This window comes from Pipistrellus hanaki (assembly GCF_964339955.1).
Source record: "Pipistrellus hanaki genome assembly, chromosome: 3".
Taxonomy (NCBI): domain Eukaryota; kingdom Metazoa; phylum Chordata; class Mammalia; order Chiroptera; family Vespertilionidae; genus Pipistrellus; species Pipistrellus hanaki.
This window is the reverse complement of record NC_140505.1, coordinates 67,208,661-67,234,501: the sequence shown is the minus strand read 5'-3', so window position 1 is coordinate 67,234,501 and position 25,841 is coordinate 67,208,661. Positions and strand designations below refer to the sequence as shown.

At 34.7% G+C, this 25,841-nt stretch overlaps 1 protein-coding gene across 3 annotated transcripts in view; it reads right to left on the bottom strand.

Annotated features, from left to right (window-relative positions):
- Window positions 1-25,841, bottom strand: part of DIAPH3 (diaphanous related formin 3) — a 479,703-nt gene that overhangs the window by 131,067 nt on the left and 322,795 nt on the right. For all 3 annotated transcript variants that reach the window (XM_084876736.1, XM_084876737.1, XM_084876738.1), the window contains one exon: window positions 11,476-11,611. In XM_084876736.1, the coding sequence (XP_084732862.1) occupies window positions 11,476-11,611 (136 nt within the window). The remainder of the gene's footprint in view (window positions 1-11,475; window positions 11,612-25,841) is intronic.

Genomic DNA, 25,841 nt, shown 5'->3' with positions numbered 1-25,841 from the left:
CCTTCAACTGTAAGGATTTAATGTCAAAATGACCAGAAACAGGGAGAGAAAAGAGACAGCCTATTAATAAAAAAAAAAATAAAAAACTGGCTCCCCCTATGACCTTTTGACACATTGATATTTTCATCTCAAAAGATATACAAACAATAGTACAGAAAGACTGGGAACTATAAACTGGGATAAAAGGAAGGAGCACAGTGGTTGGCTACGGATTGGTCACTACCACAATCGGCAGCCCAGGTGCTTGCTACCATTTCAAAAGTTCAACTGCACAACTTTCCCTTTTATATTAATAGAATCTTAAAATCAGATATTCTCTGCTGTTAGAAATGTGCTGAAAGATTGTTTTCCCTAATAATTACCATTACCTTTAATCAATATTTTTACTCATGTAACTACCACATGTTCATTGTCCAACACAGATCAGCTATTTAGCAAATGTGCACTTTGGCTACAGGAAGACAAGAAAAAATTACACCGAACAGGTTTGTTGTTGTTTTTAAATTCTGTGTTATAAAAAATCAAAGACTAGTCTCTATAAATTTATTGAACTACACCAGGAGTTGACAAACTTTTTCTGTAAATGACCAGATAGCAATTACTTTATCCTTGTGGATTATGTGATTAGTGTCCCAATTACTCATCTCTACACTTGTAGTGCCAAGGCAGCCACAGACAATAGATATAAAGAAATGGGTGATGCTATCTTCCAATGTAAGGCTATTTACAAAAACAGGTGCAGGCTAACTTGGCTCAAGGCTGTAGTGTGAACTATATTTTTCTTTACACATAAATATCAATATCGCAAACTAAATTAAAAATGGAAAAGACGTTATTTGACCAGTTACATTTTTCCCAACTGTTTAACAAATCTTGAGTGGCTTATGTGGTATCTACTATGTGAACACAGAACACTAGGTAAGGAAAAAAAGGCATCAGCTATGTTCTTGAAAAATATACACAATCTATTAGAAGCATAAGACTAGAGCAAATGAATGTTAATGAAATATTTCTTACATAAGTTATAATGGCTTCTAAAAAAGGGGGACTGTCCATTATCAAAGACAAATATTTAGAAGACATTTTGAAGAATTCAAGAATTGAACTAAACATATTTTGTTATACTCAGTTACAAACGAGAGAAAAGGTATTTGTGACAAAGAGAACATGAGAAATAAATGCAGATAAGTAGGAATCACTATGACTGAGATAGTGGATGGCTCAGTTCAAGAGAAGAGAGCAGTCACTGAGAAGTACAAGTTCATGCTCTCTTAACCATAACCTCTGGAGTCAGATAGTTCAGAATCGGTTTTCAGACTATAGGAGATTAAAACAGTGTACACGCTGTAAAATTTTAACACACTCAGAGCAACCTGGGGCAACACCCTCTAATTAAACTTATTATTATTTCTGCAGCATTAATATTCACATTTGACAGGACCTCTATCAGTTCAGGTTAGATTTGACATCAAATGCATTTGGGCACTAAACTTACTTTAAAAATTCTGGTTTTCAGAGAATTTGCATTTTTGAATTGCAAAAGGGGTTTAGACATAAAGTGTTTTTAGCTGTCCTGAGGCACTAAGCAATTCTATTTGTAGCAATTTTTGTCTGCTTGTCCCTTACAATTTCTACTGGCACCAATAAGTATTGGGCTTTAGGGGTAGTATAAATTTCATCTCTTTATTTTTTAACTTTCATATATGATTTTTCTTTTTAAAAGTGTTAAACAAGACTATGAATGTACCAAGAAGGTTCAAACGTGTGTCTTTCTTTGGCTCTAAAACAATTGCAGGTCTCTAGAGGCCTCTGTTATTCAGGATAAATGCTAAAAATAGAGATGTTCATAATATTTAAAAACTGCATTAAATAAAAGAAATGTGATAAGTTTCTTAAAAGTTAGAGAGATTTATTATTATGCTTGAAAATAAGACAATGCTCATTGACTATCTCCAAAAATAAAAGAATAACTTCCTATCAAATACAAGTAATTCCACTCAGAACTGGCAATCTGGCATGAAAGGACACTACAGGCCTGAAAGCATACACTATATAAATAACTACTGAATAGAGGGGCCAAGCTATCTGAAGAGCAGACAATGCTAAACACAAAGAACATGCTTCTGTGATTGAGTTCTCAATTATAATACAATAAATGTAGCTGGTATTATCAAAGCTATAGCATTCTCCACATTGCAATAACATCAAAAGAACTGAATGGTATCATTTCTGCCCAAGAATGTGAACAGGGTGAATTGTGCTTGGTAACAGAAAAGTTATAAATAAATTATGTTAATACAAAGATTTCTTTAATAAATAATCCATGCACACCATAAAGTAATCCATGCTACATCATAAAGATTTAAATTATTTTGTCCCAAATAAAATTTATGATAATTAGCATTTAATCTTTCACTCCAAAACAAATGTTTAAAACAAAATGGAGTCTATTTTCTACTCATCATAGATAATCTATATTAATAAAAGCCTATGTGGTCATCACACCCTCACGCTGTTGATGCCCCCATGCTGTCACACCATTACAATCCATCACCAGGAGGCTGCATGCACATGGACTTGTCCCTATGTGCTCTGCATGGGGGCGGGTCCTGGCGGCTCAGCTTGGAGCCTCGGGGGCTGGACCCCTGGCTGTCCATCTAAGAGCCCCAGATGGGTGGGTGGGGCCTACCTCTTTGGGGAGATCTATCACAGGGCTCCTGCAATGAGAAGGCACAGGCCAGGCTGGGGAAACCCCCCTCCCCAATGCACAAATTTTGTGCACTGAGCATCCAGTATTTTATAATACTCCTAAGAAAGGCAATGAAAAACCATTTTAAAAATGACTTTTAAATATTGATTAAACAGTAACTAGTGAGTATGAGGATATATCATGAAGTTGTTTAAACCAGAGTGAAACAAAACACATTTAAAAAAAAATCACAATAATCAGTTTCAATATATATTGTGCTGGAAAAGTCTGAGACCCTCAACTCCTAATTTCCCTTTTCTGGGCTTTTGGAAGAAGACAGAGGATGATATGTGAGCCTTGCACAGCTACACACAGGGGACAAGTAATAAATAGTTCACACAAAGGCTGGATAATGAATAAGGTTTCATAATGGAAGCTCTGTTATTCTAATGAAAGAGATTCTTGCACAGAAGTAAGACTTTTGGAAAATTTTCTCAACAGTCACCCCTAATATTGTTTCATGGAATCTCAATCTCTTACTAACATAAAAAAATTATTACCCAAAACACTAATTTGAAACAATATATGCACCCCTATGTTTACTGAAGTATTATTTACAGTAGCTAAGCTATAGAAGCAACCCAAACACCCATCAAAAGACAAGTGGATAAAAAGGCTGTGGTACATATATACAATGGAATAATACTTGCCCATACAAAAGAATTAAATCTTACCATTTGTGACAGCATGGATGGACTTAGAGGGTATTATGCCCAGTGAAATAAGTCAGTCAGAAAAAGACAAATAACATATGAATTCATATATATATATGCTTTATACATACATATAGAATAATACTGTCAACAATAAAAAACATAAAAAGTAATACATAAACAAACAAACAAACAAACAAACATCTGTTTCTCAGGGAACAGAGAGTAGACTTGTGGTTCTAGAGGGGAGGAAAATTGGGGGACTGGAAGAAAGAGACGAAGGAGTTATGAGTACAAATTGGTAGTCATAAAATAGTTATGGAATGTCAAGTACAACATTGGGAATATAGTCACTAATATCACAATAACCATGTAGGGTGGGTAGTGGAAATATAAGGGGAAACAGTAAAGTATAAGATTGTCTAACCATTATGCTGTACTGTTGAAACCAATATGAAATAGTATTGAAAGTAAACTGTAACTGAAAGTTGTATGCATATATGCATAACCCATAGACACAAACAATAGGGTGATGAAGGCCTAGGGCGAGGGTGGGCTATAAGGAGTCAATGGAGGAAAAGGGACATGTGTAATACTTTAAACAATAATTTATTTTTAAATTTAAATTTAAAAAATATGTTCCATGATGGATCTGGAGATGGTGGGGGTATGTCTGTGGGTATTTGTTCCAGAATACAACATAGTAAGGTGTTTGGGCTTCTAAATTCCGTGGTTCCTTAACTTTTAACCTGCATCAAATGATAAAAGTACTGAAGACAATTCTATCCTCTTCAGAACTGTTGAGCTGTTTTGGGCCCAGAACCACTCAGACCACTGAGAAATCACTCTTGTAAGAGAGGAAGGGTGGTGCTGATATTATCCTCCTAGATTTGGGCACTGGGATAAATAAATTTTTGAATAAGCAAAAGAATAAAAATGGAACCTGAACCAGGTTCCTAACTTAGCAATTCTTCCAAATGTCCCAAAGGAAGAAGCTATCTAGTTTAGCACTGAATATAGTACCAAAGAGACAGTTGTCCCTATCAAAGGTTATCAGGGAAGATAATTTTCAACCTCCATACATAGGTATAGTCTAGTGTCAGTTACCAATTACTAAAATTAGTTTTAAACATTTCCCCCTTCTCTATGGTTAAATCAACAGTAGTAAATAATAATAGCACAATAGTTAAAAATATGACCTCTGGTCAGAAAACTTGAGTACTGGCTTATTTGCTAGCTAAATCTGTGACCATGAACAAAGAAATTAAAGTAGTCTTTGATAAGAATAGTATAAATTTGTTGTAAGCATCACACGCAATAATAGACACATATGGAGCCTGGCAAATAATATGTGATAATAGTAGTGTAGCAGTAATAGTATGGGATGGTGTTGCTAATAGTAGTAATAGTAGTAGTATTACTATTCCAAAAAAGGTGGGGTAAGAAAAAAGAAACGTATCAAAACCAATGCAATTTAATTTTTTTTAAAAAATATATTTTATTGATTTTGTACAGAGAGGACGGGAGAGAGATAGAGAGTTAGAAACATCGATGAGAGAGAGTCATCGATCAGCTGCCTCTTGCACACCCCCTACTGGGGATGTGCCCGCAACCAAGATACATGCCCTTGACCGGAATCGAACCCGGGACCTTTCGGTCCCCAAGCTGAAGCTCTATCCACTGAGCCAAACCGGTTTCAGCTGCAATTTAATTTTTTATATTCTCCTAAATAGAGAAATGATTAAAACCACTGGCCTATATACAATGATGCCAGAAAACCGAAAGCACTACTGCATAAAACTAGAATATACACAATTATGGGAAATAATCTAAGTTTTATGTTATCTGAAGAGGACAGGGTAATTGTCAAAGCCTTTATGAAAGCAAGTATATATATTAATTGCTATCTGTTGAGACTGGCAGACATTCCCAAGTAGTATTTATGTAATATGCATTTCCTCTAAAATGGAGGCCTAATTGCTTAGTTATCCTAAATTGCAGAATGGAAAACAAAGGAGCAGTTTAGGCCATGTGGGTAAACAACAGATTTCTAAAAGCTAATTATCTTTTTATTTAATAGACTGAACTTGCACCAAATGAGACATTTAAATCTAATAAATAATAAACAAATTGTAACCTAAAGACTAAAATATAGGAGCTACTCATATAGTTTTTATTGCTCCATTAAATAAGCTCTTATTTACTTCCCCACAAAACATAATTATACAACACTGGGTCCATTTCAAGGCCATTCTGATGTGCTATTTAAAAATTATGTGAATCAACTTACATACTCAGGAAGTCTTGAAGCATAATATTTGAATTGTATTATCAAATGCCCTATTCACTTCCATAATTAAGAAACAGAAATGCAGTTTCGAAAACCTTATACATGGATCACATAAAACTACTATTACTATTTGTCTTACAAGAAATGATTAAACATAAGGATAGCTAAGCACTTTAAATAAATAAATGCTAGTGTCTATGCTTACTGGTTTCTATATCAGATATTTAACACTTTGGGTGTCTTATAAATTAAAATAATTCAAGTTTAAATATCAACCTCTGAAAATATATTCAAAATTCACATACTGATTAAAGACATCATGAAAATAGTTAATTTGCTTGTATATTTAATATAATATCAAATTATTCAACATAAGTAGCCAAAATTGTATATGTACATATTTAAGAAACCTCCAGGCTCATCATATTTAGAGAAAACAAAAATGAGAGAAATGGCCTTTTAACATGAGAGTCTATACTTTCTTAATTTTACTGATCAAAAAAATTTTCAATTCTTCATTTTTCTTCTTAGGAAAATTTAGCCCACTATTCTTTTATTATCACTCTATTAACAAAAATCACATTCTGAAATAATAGAGATAAAAAATACTAGACTTGAAAATAGTTGCCTGCTTCCTTGCCAAAGACAAGAAATTATTGATGATGGATAAGAATGAGCAGGGATTTAGTTTACTCTATTACCACAGGTGGTGAGAGAAGAAGAGTGTGAACATCTGTCTAAAAATGAAGCTCTAATTTGTATGGTAAAAAATACTAAAGTCATGAAAATATACAGAAGGAAGCTCCCACCCTACCTGGGTTGGCTCAGTGGATAAAGCTTTGGCCTATAGACTGAAGGATCCAGGTTCAACTCCAGTCAGGGGCACATGCCTGGGTTGCTGGCTCGATCCCCAGTGGGGGCTGTTCAGGAGGCAGCCGATCAATGATTCTCTCTCATCACTGATGCTTCTATCTCTTTCCCTCTCCCTTTCTCCCTGAAATAAATTAAAAGTATATAGAAGAAAGCTCCCTGTGGGGTTATAGCAGGATTATATCAAAATGTTTCCTTTCCTCATTTAGGGGTCCATGTCCTACATGCAAAGATAAGTTAGAGCAAGAAGTCCCTGGTCCAGAAAGTGACAAAATATTATGAATTCAACAATTTACCTTCTATGTTGTTTTTAAGAATAGGAAAGCTAGGCTGACAGCTTCTGGAAAGTTAAGAGTGGTAAAACTGACCTTAAACAATAACAGGTTTGAACTGTGTGGGTCCACTTATAGGTGGATCTCTCCCCCCGCTACCCCCCCAATAAATACTGATACTGTACTGTTTGCAATCAGCAATTGGGAATGCATGACAGCAAAGAGCCAACTGTATGCACTGATCTACACCACTTTTTTTAATAGGGAATGTCAGCATCCATGGACATTAGTATCTGTGGATATCCTGGGATCAATCCCCTGTAGATACTGAGAGACAACTAAGTTAATGAGGAGTCAAAAATTACATGGGGAATTTTGACTGCATGGGGATCAGGGCCCTAATCCAAGTTCAAGGGTCAAGGGTCAACTGTAGCATGATCTATAAAAAAATGACTGGTTTTCCTATGAATTTTTAAGTAGTTTTATATTACCAAAATTTTAAATTAGCACATTTATTAATATCATGTGCTGTATATTAATATTATTATTAATATTAGTAATATATTATTATTAATAATATATTAATATTCTCCTTAGTTCTCTAAGACCAAATTTTGTTGCCACCAGTTGCCATTCCAATTAGTATCCATCTCCATCTTATTATCCTGTCTTATTTAATTTAATTTCATATAACTTTTTATAAGCTGTATTATATAAGTTTGAATCATTTATTTAAAATTTAAACTTCATTGTAGCAGAGATCTTATTTAACCTTATTTATTAATGTACTTGAGCATTCAGAAAAAAACCTATTAGTTAATGAAAAAAAAAAGAAACAAAAGTGGTTGAGCTATTAAATTTCTATACCAATAAAATAATACTGGAAGACCACAGCACTTGCATTTTTCATAATAATACATTGTGTGAAGACAGTATTTGTCAAATTTCAGAAATGCACCAAATTCAGTGATCTGTTAAAAGTGTCAAAAACTGAGATTCTGGTGCTGCCTTGTTTGGTTCAGTGGATAGAGCATAATCAGCCTGAGGACTGAGGGGTCCCGGGTTCAATTCCGGTTGGGGGCACATACCTGGGTTGCAGGCTCCATCCACAGTGGGGGGCATGTGGGAGGCAGCTGATCAATGATTCTATCTCATCATTGGTGTTTTTACCCTCTCCTTTCTTTTCTGAAACTAATAAAAATATATTAAAACAACAACAACAACAACAACAAAACTGAGGTTCTGGCCCTGGCTAGTGTGGCTAGTGGAAAGAGTGTCGGTCCTCATACCAAAGGGTTGTGGGTTCAATTCCTGGTCAAGGGAATGTACCTGGGTTGTGAGTTCACTCCCTGCCCTCTGTTGGGGCAAGTGCAGGAGGCAGCCAATCGATCTCTCTCTCACATTAATCTCTCTCTCTCCCCCTGCCTTTTCTCCCTTCCTTCCACTCTCTCTGAAAAACAATGGAAAAAGAATCCTCGGTGAGAATTAAAGGAAAACAAAAAAAAAAAACACAATGAGGTTCCAGTCAAGATGGTGGTATAGGTAATCCCCCTGTACTCACCACCTCCTATAGCCACACCAAAACTACAACTAAAATACAGAAAAACCATCATTCAGAATAACCTGAAATCTAGCTGATTGGAAGTCCCACAACTAGGGGATTGAACAAGAAGCACATTGAGACTGGTAGGGGGGACAGAGTGCCTAGGTGGAATCAAAGAATTGGCTGGTCCCACATACACATGAGGTGGTTTAAAATCAGGAGGGATATCTTGGTTGTGGAAGTTTCCCTGAGGAGTGAAGGGCCCTGGTCCCACACCAGAAACCCAACACAGGGTTCCAGTACCAGGAAGAGAATTCCCCATAATTGTGGCTATAAAAACCAGCAGGGGTTGCTTTATGCTTTGGATTTTCCTAAAATCTCTCAAACAAGCAATTCAGGGCTGCATATTCACCCAAGGTTTCCCTAGGGGTACTCAGAGATGCCTTCTTGCTTTCTCTCCTTTCATTTTTACAGACATATTTTATCTTTAATAAAGCTGCAGGCCTAGTCCTTCCCAACTGCCTTCCCCTGCAGGCAATCTTGTGGTGGCCATCTTGGACCACATGGGGGCAGCCATCTTGTGTGTTGGAGTGATGGTCAATTAGCATATTACTCTTTTATTAGATAGGGTTGTAAAAAAAAATGAACTTAATTCATGAAATTGGAAGTTTTCATCAGGAGAAATATAACTTTAAATAAAATCATTATTAAGATTGCATTGGATTTAAAGTTTCATTTAAATGTTTTAATAAGAGAATTGTTGAGAACCTCTGTATGACAAATCCTCAGGCAAAAATCATAGCAAATAATACAACAATCTGCATGAGGAACTGTCTAGATGACTCTTTAACCAACACTAAATGAGCTAATGTTCAAATACCAGAATGTTTGGTAAACTAGGCAATAATAGATTATTTTAAAATGACTTTCAGAAGCGTATTTTAAAAATCAATGCTAAACCTTCCTGATCTCCGTTTTTGTTTACACCTTAACAAGAGAACACTTCTTGAATTTCAAGTATAATCTTAAAGAAATTGTGTTTAGATGAATTTTTCCCCGTGGAAGAAGCATGTGAGATATATTAAAGTACTCAGTTTGCTTTATTAAAGATAAAATATGTCTGTAAAAATGAAAGGAAAGAAAGCAAGAAGGCATCTCTGAGTACCCCTAGGGAAACCTTAGGTGAATATGCAGCCCTGAATTGTAAACTATGGTAATTTAGGAGTGAAGTTGATGGATTTTAATTAAAGGCTTCTGCAGTCCTTAGTGGCTTGGAGGTAGAAGAGCCAGAATTTTCAGGGGGTGAAATATAACTACAATTTACTTAATTCTTTTGCTCCTAACTTTGTGGTATCTTTTACCTTTGGAAAATATACATATATAGCTGTCTAAAGTTGTAATTCTGCTAATTTTTTCTTTTTATACCTTTTCCAAGAGCTATTTTTAAAAATTACATTTATTAGCCGAAACCAGTTTGGCTCAGTGGTAGAGTGTTGGTCTACGGACTGAAGGGTCCCAGGTTCGATTCCGGTCAAGGGCATGTACATTGGTTGCGGGCACATCCCTGGTGGGGGGTGTGCAGGAGGCAGCTGGTCGATGTTTCTCTCTTATTGACGTTTCTAGCTCTCTATCTCTCTCCCTTCCTCTCTGTAAAATATCAGTAAAATATACTTTAAAAAAATAAAAAAAAATTACATTTATTGGGGTGACACTGGTTAGTAAGATATGGGTTTCTAGTGTACATTTCTATGATACACAATCTGTACAGTGTATTGTGTGTCCACCACCCAAAGTCAAACTGTAAATATCCCAAAGTAGAGAAAATAATGTAGTAAACAAATTCTTCCCTCCAAGTATCCATCACCCAACTTTAGTAATTATTACTTATAGCCTATCTTGTTTCATCTTTACACTAACATACTTTAGTCATATTAGACTATTTTGATTGAAATTCCAAACATCGCTTCTTTTTATCTATAAAATTTCAGTGAGTCTCTAAAAGATACTTTAAAACATAAAACATTATCATGTCTATAAGAAAAAAAAAAGTATTCAAAAATTTCAGACTTTTTCCCTACATTTATTTGAATTAGAGTATACTGAGTAGGACAAAAGTAGGTTTATAGTTGTGAGTAAGCCAAACACACTTCATTCTTGGATCATTATTTATTAACTAATGAAAATTTGTGCAAGAGTAGGCCTTCCTTCCCCCTGCTGTGGGCACCAGCTTCCCTCCTACACCTGGGACTCAGGCTATTTCCCTCTGGACGCCACCAGCAGGCATCAGGGACCTGGGCAGCTTTGTCAGGAAGGACATCTGGTCTAATTAGCATATTACCCTTTTATTAATACAGATTATTAGTATAGATTATTGTATTATTTTCTTTTTTCCCCTAAATATATTTTGTTGATTTTTTACAGAGAGGAAGAGAGAGGGATAGAGAGTTAGAAACATCGATGAGAAAGAATCATTGATCAGCTGCCTCCTGCACATCTCCCACTGGGGATGTACCCTCAACCAAGGTACATGCCCTTCACCGGAATTGAACCTAGGACTTTTCAGTCTGCAAGCCAATGCTCTATCCACTGAGCCAAACCAGTTTCAGCTATTGTATTATTTTCCATATGACAACTATAAACCTACTTTTGCCTCACCCTATACAAATCCTGTTTACTGTGATAGGTTGATATATCTTTTTAGTCTCTTTTAATCAGTAAGGTTTCCCTCCATCACTTTTTTTCTCCCTTGGCATAGTATTTTGTTGAAGAAACAGGATAACTTGGCCTATAGAGTTTTCCAGTTTCCTACAGTTGTTTATTAATTGACATAAATTATTACAGATTATTTGTTAAAATAGTTATTAAAAAAATGTGAAAATCTGGAACCAAAGTCACCTACAACCAAAATTAGAATGAAAATACTGAGTTAGTAAACAAAAAGGGGGAAAGCCCATAAAAAATGGACAGCTTTATGATTTACCAACACAAATAAGTACTCACATCTCCCTTTTTCACTTCAGTATATTCAACTACCAATAAAGTAACCAGTACAAATCTTACCTGTACAGAGTATAAATAGCAAATTTGATAGTACTCACCAGTCTTCATTTCTAATAAGCGCTTTTTCTTTTGTTGGCGTTCAAGTCTTTCTTTCTCTGCCAATTCTTGGGCTATTCTGGCACGTTTTTGTTTTTCCTCTGCTTCTCTTTTTTTGACATTTTCCTTTAATGCTTGCTATAAGAAAATTTTGAAAAATGATAAATTTTAACTACAGTGATTCCATACACAAAAATGGAGAATTATTTATCTGTAGGACTGTGATAAATATCTTTTAAATAATGGTTACTTATTATATTAGTAATCCAGTCTTTTAAAACATCAGCATACTAACGCTTATTAAATGTCATGTATCATGTCATGTATCTATAAATACAACTGTTATGTTTAAAGCACCTGCATCTTAGTGAAATCAACTAAGGGAGACAGAAACTAAAAATAAAAACCATTTAAATTACAAATCAAAACTGTTTTTCTACATATATTTCCAAAAGAATATCTAGTAGATGTATTAAAGTCTATACCTCCTCTGCAAAGTAAACTATTGAATACAAGTAAAGTAGTTGAGCAAATAATAAAAATGAGCTGAAAATCTGTAATAGCTCCTTTACACTACAATCATTTAAGAATTTTTCTCATATAGGCAGAAGTGTCATAAAGATGACTAAATAAACACTTGGCATTTTAAATGAAGGCTCTTTGTCCATCAAAACAAATAACATGTAAGCCATAAAAAGATCTCAATAGATATATGATCAATTAAGTTCTTATTCTCTAAGCTCTATACAAATCAAGAAATGCCTCTCATGTTGCATAAGTGGGAATTAGCAGGTAAACATGGCTTTTTCTAAGTCCCAACAAACAGCATGGAGTTTGTATTCTCAGTACCAATGAAACCAAACAGGTTATCTAATTGCAGTTTATCAATAATATTATTGAATAGAAAAATGTATAGTAATTAAACTTAACAAGTAGGTGGCACATCTTATTTTGGGGAAGGTGTTAATTCCTCCTTTACTATAATATTTTTAACCCTAGAAATACTCTAAGTTTTTCATTAGAAATCAAATAATAAAGTTTAATATTATTAATCAAAACAATAAAAAGAAAAGTACAAGGGGAAAAGGGGAACAAAAAGATAGACAGAATATTAATTAAATCCATCTATCCAATAAATACTGAGATACTAAGTAGCACATGATACTATTTAAAGATGAGATATATTTCTAGCTCTAAAACATGCTTACATTCTGTGTGATAGGGTGGGGCAGAAAGCAAACATAGGCAATAAATAATAACTTTGATAAATATAGTACTATTAAAAAAACACAGAGTGATGTGATGGAATGCATGGGGAGCTACTTTACATTTGGTTGTCAATAAGGCTTCACTCACTGATTTGATTCAAGCTGAATTTGGAATGGCAAGGAGTTAGCTAGGTGATGCTCTGGGAGGAAGAACAAATGCAAAGGTTGTTGGCTGGTTGGACAGAAAAGCAACCAGTATAGAGGTGTAAGGTGAGGTCGGAGTTCTGTTGAGGCCTGATCATTTAGTATTTATGGTCCGCTAGGCCAGAATGTAAAACTAAGTACTCATGAATCAACTTTGTTTCAAGTATCTTTCCAAAGACATTTGTATACTGCAATGTCTTGAAAGATGGAGGTAATATCTACCTCTTAAGCAAATGGATTTGTTTGCTGTACAGTATAGTAAATGGGAAAAGGCGGGCAAGTCAGTCTTATTATCTCTTTAAAAAGATTGTGTTCCCTGAGTTCAGGATTTTTCTCTAATAACACAAACTACTAAGTATGCAGGTATTAGACCCTCTTAACATTGCCCTTTGAGAATTTGGGCTCAGGAATCTATTGCTGTTGATGAAACAAACTGTTCTTTGCCTCTGACTCCAGTCTTGTGTCTTCTGCCAACATCCATGGAATGCTAAGAAAGTAAATTCTCATCCTCTTCACAGTTCATGATGTATTAACACATTATTTTTGTTAAGCTATGAAATACTAGCTGCAATAATAAATGCTTTAATGTGCAAACCCTCCAATCTGCAAAATGGATTCTGTAGTCTCCATTATGGCACAGAATGGTTAAGTATTTGTTCACTATAATAGGAGTATCATAGAAAGAGGCAGAGGCAAGATTTGAAAGCTAGCTATAATCTATGATTTTTTCTATCATGTTGCTTCATGTTATATTAGCATATGCTAACTGTCAGATATAAAACAACAAAGGCTATAAAAATCAACATAAGTTAGGAACACAGGAGAAGCAACATTTTTTTTTGAAAAGTATGATTTCAAAGACAAGTGTGTATAGCTGTGTGTGTGTGCATGTGTATGTGTAGGGGAGATGGTGTAGGAAGAATGGATTGTGGTGGAGGAAAAGATAAGCAAATATTCAGAAATAAAAACAGTATTTCTTACTTGAGTAAAGAGACTAAAAGGAAATGGCAACATGTTAGAAAAATATATATCAGGTTGCTTATTTATAAAACTTATTAAAGTACAAAATTTTCTGATGTGAATTTTCTACTTTAATGACTGGATGCATTTCAATGAGAAACTTTAATAGACTTCCTATTACCAGTTATAACTGCCATAACTTTTTAGTATTCCAATGGGCAATAAAAAGTCAAAATTACTTACCAGGACCTTTAAAAATAATGTTATATTTAGAAAGAAGGTCTGAAGTAGTTCTTAAAGTTATTTTGCTTTATGGAAAATGCACTATTGATTTTCATTTAAGAGCCTATCTCATTTAAAACATATCTTATTCTGACATTATACCTATTAGGAGAAGAATTTAGCTGGAAAAATACCAACAGACATCATAGAAATAGGTATTTAGTCTAAAATAATATTGCAGTTCTACCAGTAATTTGGAATTTTCATTTATTCTAAATGTTGAAAAGCAAAAGTAGCCTAAAATAGAAAAGCTGAATAGTTTTAAAACCACATTATTTAAAAAACAATTGCCTGTTAGTTACTTTAATTTTAAATTCAAAGTCAGATAGAAAAGTTAAGGTTGAGCCATACATGAAGATAATTAGCTATAAGAAATTGATTTTTAAAAAAATCATCTTATTCTTTACCTGGTTTACTATTTATTCAATTGACAAAAAAATTGCACTGCTACCAACTATTTTTGGCTATGCAGTACCACAAGAAATTATTCTGAGTGCTTGCACAACTTCCCAGACAGAGCCTGTGCATGCTCTTGTCTGAAAGCTCTATGGGCTTAGCAGTGTGCACGCAATACCTGACTATCAGGAGCGCTGATCTCTTTTCAAACAAAACAAATGACAACCAATACAATAGGTGCTGATGAATCAGCAAAATACATATTTCTTAGTGTGTCCCAGAATTTTAGTAATTAGTTTATGTATGCCATGAAATGAAAAAGGTTAAAAATTGCTGCTCTACAGCAATGGCCAGAGGGTTCTAAACTTTACTCAATTTTAACTATTAATTTCAAAGGCATAATCAATAATTTATCTGTCTTCCCATGGCTCAGTGCTTTTTATAGTGATAGCAGATTCTAGAATATATTAAAAATATACAGATATGTTAATAAATAGGTATATACAATATATAGAGATATTAACAATTGTGGGGTATTCTAGAAATAAAACACATGAGCTCACAATTATTGTCCACCTATAATTTGTTTTCTACATAACTAATAGGACAAGAATTCACTATATCTACTTAAAATATACATTATAGTATTATATAAGATATTTTCTCTCAGAGAAACCATAATAATCCAAAGCCAGTAAATTAAGTGTATGTGTGTGTGTGTGTGTGTGTGTGTGTGTGTGAAATATTTAAGTCTAGGAGAGTGTAATTAATTCTTATTAGGTTGTGGTTATTATGATAAACATTATTGTTCAGTTTTTTTGAAAACTGCATCATCCTTAGAAATATGACTTGCTTTTGTTAAAGATTCATGTTTACTTTCCTCTATTTGATTAAGATGTGAAGACTTAAAAAAAAACACCACATTTTTTTTATCTTAGATAGAAAGGGAGAGGGAGAGATAGAATATCAATGATGAGAGGGAATTATTGACCGGTTTTCTCCTGCCCCCTCCCTCCTCCTAGGAATTGAGTCAACAACCCAGACATGTGTCCCTGACTGGAATCAAACCTTGACCTCCTGGTTAATAGGTCGATGCCCAACCACTGAGCCACACTGAGCTATAACTTGCTTTTTTTCACTCAACATTATGTTTCTAAGATTTACCCATATTTTAATGTATAAATTATGCCTCATTTTCATTGCTTATAATATTAAATTGTGTCTAATAATTTACTCTCCTATCAGTGGGACTTGGGTTGTTTCCGATTTGGGGCTATCATAAACAGTACAGATACAAACATTTTTGTACATGTCTACCTATGTATATGTACCATTTTTTAATGGTACATCCCATCAGTTGGTTCTTAAATTTGTTTAGAAACCAGTGGTAGCCACTCTTTAAATATCAGGTTGTTTGCTGCTAATTTTCTGTTCTAAAAATACACATACATAAAAGATCTTAGTTCCACTGCAAAATTTTACAACATGAGTTATGGTCAAAAGTTTGAAAATCTTTGGTGTCTCTGATAGGAGTAAAATTGATGATTATAAGGATACTCATCTTCAATCTTACTAGATGATGTCAACGTATTTTCAAAGTGCTTGTGTCAATGGATATCCCTTTGGGATCACAGAACACACACCACCAAATTGTCATTGTTAGTTTCTATTTGGCAGGGATATAATGGTATCCAATCATGCTTATTATATTTCCTATTCTGTGAAATGCCATTCAGATCTTTTACTCACGTTTGCATTAGGTTGTTCTCAATGTTCCTAATGATTTGTAGTTCTTAAATATTTATGTTCTTTCAGTAAATGGAAGTCCTTAAATTTATGTAGTCAAAAACCTTTTCCATATTGCTGATACCTCTTATATCTTATTTAAGAAATCCTTCCCTAATTCAAAGACAAAGCTATTCTCATATATTTCCTTCTAAAGTTTTAATGATGGTGTTCTCTTCACATTTCAGTATATACTTTATCTGGAATCAATGTTTTTGAATATTATGAAGTGGGGATACAATTTACATTTTTTCACATTGAAAATTAGCTGATCCATAGCCATTTTCCACTAGCTTATCAATGCAGATTGATCTTCAAAGCCACTTCATCTAAATTCCAAGCGGCCATAATATGTGCTGAAGGTTTAGGGCTGTTTTAGTCCATTTGGTCAGGATAACCATGTTTGTAGCGGTAATAACTCTGTCTTAATTATCATAGTTTCTGTCTTATCTTTTTTATTTAAAAAATCTTCACTATTCTCGGGCATTTGCTCTGTCAACTATATTTCAAACTGTACTTACTAAAGCTTTTGAAAAGGCCTATTAGGATTTGAATAGAATTGCTCTGATTTTGTAGATTACAAGAGAATTGACATTTTTGCAATATTGAGTCTTTCTATTTATTAATGTCATGTAGCTCTCCATTAACTTAGGTCTTTTAAAGTCTTTTATAAAGAAATGCATTCTTTTTTTTTTCATTCAGGTTTTAGACATTTTTAAAAATTTTATGTTTTATTGATTTTTTACAGAGAGGAAGAGAGAGGGATAGAGTTAGAAACATGGATGAGAGAGAATCATCGATCAGCTGCCTCTTGCACACCCCCTTCTGGGGATATGCCCACAACCAAGATATATGCCCTTGACCAGAATCGAACCCGGGACCTTTCAGTCTATAGGCTGAAGCTCTATCCACTGAGCCAAACCAGTTTCGGCGCAGGTTTTAGACATTTTATGTTACATTTATTTTCTGTGTCTTCTCAATTGCTCGTTAATACTGATTTTTAATATTTAGTAACTAACATATATTTAAATATTCCATTGATAAAAGTCTTCATTTCTAATAATTTTCCTATAGACTCCTTTTTGTATTATTCATAGGCAATCATAATGAACAGTTAATTTCAATTTTTATACTTTTTCTTTCTTGTCTCATCAGACTGTACTAGCTAGAAGTTAAATCCCCATGATTAGGTTGAGGGTTTCCCCTTTGTCCCTAGTTTCCTACTTACAGATAGAAATGTTCAAGAAGTTTATTTAAGTTTGTCATCTTGTTTTAAAACCTGAACAAGAACTGAATTTTATCAATTGTTTTTCTATTGTAACTTTTATGTGATATATATATATATGGGCAACCGAATGGCAGAAAGACCAGAATGACTAACCAGTCGCTATGACACACACAGACCACCAGGGGGCAGATAATCAACATAGGAACACAGGAGCTGCCCCCTGGAGGTCAATGAGCTCCCACAGTGGGAGTGCCATTCAGCTGACCAGGATGAGGCCAAGTCTCTGCACCTATCAAATACCTGAGAAATCCAGACTCTGGCCACCAGCTGATGTGGGCCCTCTAAGGTGTGTTCTAGAAGTAGCTCGGGAAGCTGGTATAGGCAGATGGCAAGAGGGGATGTGAATTGGACCCTCCAGGGAGGCTGTCCTGATGGCTGAGGATCCTGGAGCAAGGGTGCCCGGAACATCCCTGATGGTGTCACCAACCTGGCATCACACATCAAGGACATTCACTGAGTGGCCTTGGGGTGCAAAGCTCTCTGCCAGGTTCCTCCAGGACGGAGAACACACATTTACCCAAGACATTACCCCAAAACATCAGCTCGGACTAAATTCCTCACTCAGCAGCCGCTTAGAGGGCAGGTCCACAGCCGCTCCACTGACCAGGATGAGAGGCGATCCCACAGTGGGCAGATCCCCACAGGCCATGCCCCCCCCCCACCCCCCCATCAGTGCTTGAATCTGTGCAATGGGACTCTAGTTCTAATATAAAACTAAATTTTCATTTATGAGACCTGAAGAATTTATCTTTTTGAACATTTGGTCATAATATATTTTTTATACACTCTATTAGTTTGTAATAACTGCTTCATTAAAATATAGTAAAACAACTGTAAAACTTTCTAGGCCAAGTATTTAGTTTGCCAGATTTGAAATGTCATCAAATTAAAAATTAGCCGTAGGCTTTTTCAAGCTTTCCAATTCTTTTAAAGTCAATTTCAATATGTAATTTTTTTTCCTCGCTAGGAACTTACCTATTTCATCAACTTTTCTAATTCTAGTCTACAAATTTTTGTAGTATGCTCTTCTCTCTTTACTATCTTCTGTATCTGTCTTCATTTTCCTTTTTACATTTTCAATGTTTTTTTCCCGATTAATTTTTTCAGAATTTTATCCGCTTACCTTGTCCTTTCAAACCAACACATTTTGGCTTTTAAAAACTTCCCTCTTAAGTCAGTTTCTTCTTCATTTTCCTCCTTTAATTCTTTAGGGTTATATAATTCCTTTTAAATTTATAAAGTCAGATGCTCTACCTTGTTAATTCTCATCCTGATTTTTTTAGTACAAGCACTTAGGATATAAATTTCTTCATACCACTATTATTTCATCTCACAAATTTGGTGTGGAGTATTTTCAATATTATTGAGGTCTATATTTTTTCTATTTCTTCCTTGACACCCAAGGAAGTCTATGATTTTTTATGATTTCTTCCTTGCCATCAAAAAAGACCTGAATGCCTATTTTCTTATAATAATTCTTTTTAATTGATTTCAGAGGAAGGGAGAGGGAGATAGAAACACCAATAATGAGAGAAACATTGATCAGCTGCCTCCTGTACACCCCAAACTAAGGATCCAGCCCACAACCCAGAAAATGTGCCCTGACCAAGAATCAAACCATGATCCCCCTCATTCATAGGTTGATGCTCAACCACTGAACCCTCGGGCCCTAATGTGTTTTTAAATTGTTCAATAGAAGTTTAAGTTTCATTCTTATTTATTTCTAATTTCATGTTATTGTGGTCAATGCATGAAGCTGATACTTAGTTATCAAGATCTCTTTCATGATCTATTGTATATGATTAATCTAACAAAAGTTCCACTTGTGACTGAGAAGAATATGTTCTTTAATTGCAGAGTGTTGTTCTGTATGTTAATAAAATTTAATTTGTTTACAGCTCCCACGTCTTCAATATTTTTCTGACTTACCAATAAGTTAGAGGACTTTGTAGAAGTTTCCCAATATAATGCTGACTCTGTCAATTTATTTCTAGAGTTTATAATTTTTACATGCTTATTTTGGTGCTATGTTATTATGCACATGCAAACTTTAAATTGTACCTTTCTGGTGAATTACATTTTCTATCAGCTTGATGTAATATTCCGTTAAGTCTACTTTACTTGTTTTTACCAGTTTCCCTTTTTCTGTTGATTAATGTTTTCCTTGTATTTCATTAACTGTTCTGCAATTGCAAACTTTTCTATATTCTTGAATTTATAAGTAGGCATCAAAAACATAAAGCTAGACTTTGGTTTTTGTCCTATGTTATAGCATTTAAAAATTTATATTATGATTATAAAATACTAGAGACCTGGTACACAAATTCGGTGTGATCAAGCAGGGCCAGCTGGGGGGAAGGGATGTGGGAAGGTGGCCAGCCAGCCCCGCCCCTGGGTGTAGGGGCTCATTGGGAGCAGGGCTGGCCAGGGGAAGGGGCGGCAGGTATTTGGTGAGTCGGCCCTGCTGTCTGGTCAAACTCCTGGTTGAGGGGACAATCTGCATATTAGCCTTTGATTATATAGGATTGTTTCCACCACTTTATGTCATTCTTTCTATTTGCCCTGCTTTATCTACCATATTCTCCTTTTATTTTTCTCCTGTTTTTATTTAATTACATGTCTTTCTTGCTGTATTTCTCCTCCTAAATTCTGGAATTTTTACTGGATATGTCTATCCTCTTACTAGGTAGCCTTGTAATTTTATCACATAAGTTAACAACTTAATGAAGCCTAAATATTGTATCTTTACCTCCTTCCCTTCCCTTGTATAGTACAAAGATAAAAGAACTGAATTTCAAAAATCTCTTTCAATTTATTTAACTAAGTTATCCAATACTTAAGCTTGTCTCCTCTTTCTACAAAACAAGCTACACACTGTTTCATTTTATACTTTCGTCTTTACATTTAGTTTCATGGTGCTTATGTCTTCTTGTCTCTCAAACCTATCTTTGGGAGGTTGGGGGGGAGTTGCTGCTACTTTAAATATATCCTTCAGACCAGGGGTCAGCAAACTATAGTCCTTGGTGGGCCAACCTGTTATGGTAAAGAGAGTATTCTTGGAGCATAGCCATACCCACTCATTTACATACTGCTTATGGCTGCTTTTGCACTGCTACAGTACAGCTGAGGAGTACAGCAGAAGACTGTGTGGCCTGCAAAGCTAAAGTTTTTACTAGCTGGCCCTTTAAAAAGTTTGCCAATTCCTGCTTTAGAAGATCTTTTAAGGGAAGAATATTTGTGGAAAATGCCCTCTTCTGTTTATTCAAATATAGTTTAAATTTTTTCCTTTGTTCCATAAAGTGTTTTTGCTGAGTACCCCAAATTGAAAAAAAGTTTTTTTTTTTCTCAATACTTGAAGATATCTCTCTTTTGGCTTCCATTTTTGCTGATGAGAAATCACTTGCATTAGTAGTCATAGTTCCACTACAATATTTTTTCAAGTGAATTTTATTTTATTTACCTCTCTTGATATAGGTTGTACTTCCAGACTCTTCATCTGGAAAATTCACAGCCATCAGTTTTCATACTATCTTTCATTCATTCTTTTGAGCTTATCCTTAGACTTTCATTATACAAGTGGTAGGCCTTCCCATCTCATACTCTATGTTTCTTAACAAGTCTTTTACACTGCCAATTGTGTTGTCTCCCTGGACTGCATTCTGAACAATTTCTTTAGACCTATTGTTCAATTCACCTTTTCCCCCCTTTGGCTGAGTATAATCATTGTTTAATTTTAAGCATCGTGTTTTCATTTCCTTAAGTTCTATTTGGTTCTTTGTCAAACATGCTTAGTCATCTTTGGTAGTCTCTTATTTATTTCTCTCTCTTTAACTTCATCTGTTAAATAGTTCACATCTTATTCAATATCTGGAGTCATGTGGGTTTCTATCTATTGTTTTGCTTTATTTTTTGTTTGTTTGTTTGTCTGTCTGTCTTGCTCATTTCACCATTCAGCCCCTTGTTTCTCTGTACATTTGTTGATTGGGGTTAAGTGCTGTTATTTGATTAAATTTAATTTGTGAGAATATTGAGGACCTAAATTGTAATTGCCTCCTGCATAGATCTTTGAATTTGCGTTTGAAAGTAATCAAAGGTCATTTCTAACCTGGATAAGTTTAGTTTCCTTTTTTCCCCACATTGTCTTATTCAGTGTCCTCACCCTGTTCTTGATCTTAGCATCCCAGGGAGAAATTGGCTCTCTCCTTTGTGTACCTATGCTCAACAATCAAGTTTCAGCTGTTTTTTTTTTCTCTCTTAAAACAGGTTTGCCCTGGGAATTTCCCTGACTTTCTCACAAGACATGTTTTAAATAGTTTTGTTGTACTATTATAGGATGGATCTTTAAGAGTCCCTATTACCTTATCATGTTAAGCAATCCTAAAAGGGTGCTCTGGTAGAAAGTCAGCCAACATGCAGATACTTAATTCTTAAACACTTTGTAAATAAGGCACTTCTGTGCACTATATATTTTCCTGGGTGTCTTTTTTTAAAATATATTTTATTGATTTTGTACAGAGAGGAAGGGAGAGAGATAGTTAGAAATATCGATGAGAGAGAGTCATCGATCAGCTGCCTCTTGCACACCCCCCACTGGGGATATGCCCGCAACCAAGGCACATGCCCTTGACCGGAATCGAACCCGGGACCCTTCAGTCCCCAAGCCGACGCTCTATCCATTGAGCCAAACCGGTCTCGGCCTGGGTGTCTTTTATGTGTGTGTTTTAGGATCCAAAAGTAAACAGTTTAACATTGGACAGACATATAAGATCAGTCCTGGACAAGCACTGAAAAAAGTTTGTTAAACTGACAATCAAGAATGTCTTTAAAAATACAATATGATATGTCACTACTTTCAGATATTTTAAAAATTCTATATGAGCTAATCACTGTATATTATAAAGTATAATATTTAGGAGGAGGAAAGCTGGAGGCATGTTCTCTTTGTTTGAATCTTCACTGGGCACTAAATACCTGTGTGACTTCTGTCTCAGTTTCCTCTTCTGTAAAATGGGTAAAATAGTTATGTATTTTATGAGGATATTATAAGAATTAAGCGAAATAATACATATAAATGACTTAGAGAGCTGCTGAGACATAGCAAGCCCCGTATAAATGTTAACAACTATTATTTTAATTGCTATTATATTATTACTAATTTATATGTTTTTCATTATTACTATGATATCATTAATCAAGTGTCTTAAACATATAATTACTTATTGGGAAATAAATCAAGGAAAGCCACTTTCTAACATGCACCAATCATACATATGTCTATTATCTTGGGGAAGTGCCTATTTTCATAGTTCCTATAAGAATATAAATGTTTTCCATTCCAAGGTGTTGGAATAAGATTTACATTGATTTAATAGAAAGTAATGTTGTGAAAGCATTCACCCAATATGGTTGGATTTTACTTGGCAGGGAAGGTACAGAAGTGAATTAAATATGGAAGGCAAGATGTAATCTTGACCTCAAGTCTAGCTACGTACCTCTAAAGATTTAATTTACATATAACTATAAAAGTATTGTTTTGGATACTTTTAAATCTAAAATGTTTTATGAAATTTTATTCCAGAAAACAGAATTAGTTTAGATTCCTATATTCACTTCCCCCAAAGTATTGCTTGCACTTAATATTAAGCATTCCTGATAAATTAACTTGAAACATTGCCTAATGATACAATTAATGGTTGTTTTATTTTCCCCCAAAAGTTTAAAATATAAAAATAAGTTTTTACATTGCCGTCTCCTAAAAAAAAAAAAAACACAAACAAAAAAAACACACATAAGAAATAGTCTGTATTTCAAATATGCCTACTTGAAGAGTATATTAGTTTACTTTATAACATAGTAATAAAATATAAAAATGAAAGTATTATATCTCCATTGATACTGACTTTCTGATTATACTTCATCTCTATCACTGGGTCTTAGCCTACTTAAACGGCAACTAACATACTCAACATTTTTTAACATATGATAATAACCTGTATATTTCTATAACTTAGAATTCTAGTACATTGTATAAAAAATATTGATAGCTTATAAATGTCTTCTTGCCTAGATATATATTTCTTTAAACATTTGTGGATAGTTAAGCTATATAATCCAGGAATCTCTTTAGTACAGTTTTCACTAAACTCGAAAATCTTTTCTTCTTGCCTACGTTTTCAATTTTGTCTCAAGTCCTGGGAAATAACATTACAAAGCAAATTTAAAACCAAATACTTTTCAGATGGATAGATGTTAGGTAATATGAAGACAATGGCTAATTTTCTCAAGGTAAATAGCCACGTTAGAATCCAACACATTCCCACTAAAAGCTTTGTTAGGAATTGTCTTCACCTTGAAAGAGACAATGATGAACCATACCATTGCTTTCTAGAAATTCCTGATGACAACATTTTCAGGAAAAAATAAAAAATGTTTTATAAACCTTAAAAGCTATGCCTGTACTGAAACATAAAAGAAAATATTTTAAAATAATTAATGCCAGTCACAAAAATATTTTAAAAATAAAAAAATATGCGATCTACTTGTCTGTTTTCCATTAAAAGTATTTTCTTTTGTAACTAAATATAAATTTCATTCCAAATGGAAAAAACTGAATTACAAACAATGGAAAATAAGCTTATTATTAGAAGCCCCTGTTTGCAATAATAACAAGGTAGAGACTTAAGAAATCTAGATGACATACAAATTAATCAAATTAATTTCTCTGGTATTGCCAAATCCAATAAAAAATGCTACCAGTGAGAAGAGGAGAACACCATATACTATACACTGGCACAAACAATTCATCATCTTAACATTCAATACAAGGAGCTATTAGTTAAACATTTGATGACTGTGAAACTTATGAAAATGGAACACAACCCGTTAAGAATGTCCCAAAGGATGTGCAGATGCTGATGCTTAAACTGTTTCAGTTTCAAGTTGCTCTTTATTGTAAAGTCAGTTTCAGATGAAACAACAAATTACTTATTGGACCATCAGGGACTTAACATTACAGACCTTTCATCACTATATTATGTTTGTTTGCAATTCCTTTAAACACTTTGTAAAATTCTCAAATAAATGGGATATTTCAACCTGATCAATAAGTTTTTAATAAAGTATGAAATGTTCACAACTAAGTTTTCCCAAAGTCTAACTTGATTTTCTATTAAATGTGTTCTTTTCCCTTATGTTCTAAAGTGATCCTATCTAATAAAAGAGTAATATGCAAATTGACTATCACTCTAACACACAAGATGGCTACCCCCATGTGGTCAAAGATGGCCATCACAAGATGGCCAGCAGGGGAGGGGAGTTAGGAGGGACTAAGCTTGCAGAAGAGGGAAGTTAGGGGTGAATGGGCCTGCAGGGGAGGGCAGTTAGGGGTAAACAGGCTGGCAGGGGAGCAGTTAGGCATCAATCAGGCTGGCAGGGGAGTGGTTACAGGGTGATCAGGCTGGCAGGCAGAAGCGGTTAGGGGCAATCAGGAAGGCAGGCAGGCAGGCGAGCATTTGGGAGCTAGCAGTCCTGGATTGTGAGAGGGATGTCTTACTGCCCATTTAGGTCCAATCCTACTGGAATCGGGCCTAAACTGGCAGTTGGACAGTCTTCGAGGGGTCTCAGATTGGAGAGAGTGCAGGCTGGGCTGAGGGACACACACCCCCACCCCATGCATGAATTTCGTGCACCAGGCCTCTAGTATACTATAAAAATAACGAGGCACAGGTAGGCACAAGATGGCAGCCATGAGTGCTAATGTAGGCTTGGTTATAGGGCAGCATTTTTTTTTTAGCTATTGTTAATCACCTGTTCAATTAAAACATCCAACTAAAGCCTTAAAATATTCCATGAGAGCCTGGTAATGTTTAAAACATGATAAGCCTTAAAACAACAGTGTTTCCTTCCTTCTTCTCCTCTCTCTCTCTCTCTCTGGCTCTCTCTCTCTTTCTCATTCACAATGTGGAAATGAAGGCCAGTATATATCATATGCAAAGAATATGCCATTTTATTCATTCTTGTTTGTGGCATCCAAGTTTAGTGTAATTTTTTTGAATAACATAGATTAATCTACTTATGATTATGCATTAGTTATTCAGTTGACTTCTCTTTGTTATCCATCATTGTCCTCATTATTGTATTAGGATAATCCAGTTTTACCTTTTGCTATATCATTTCAGGGAACAATAAAAATACTTAAAATGTAAAAGGGAAATACAAATTACCAGTCAGTTAGTGACATAGAACC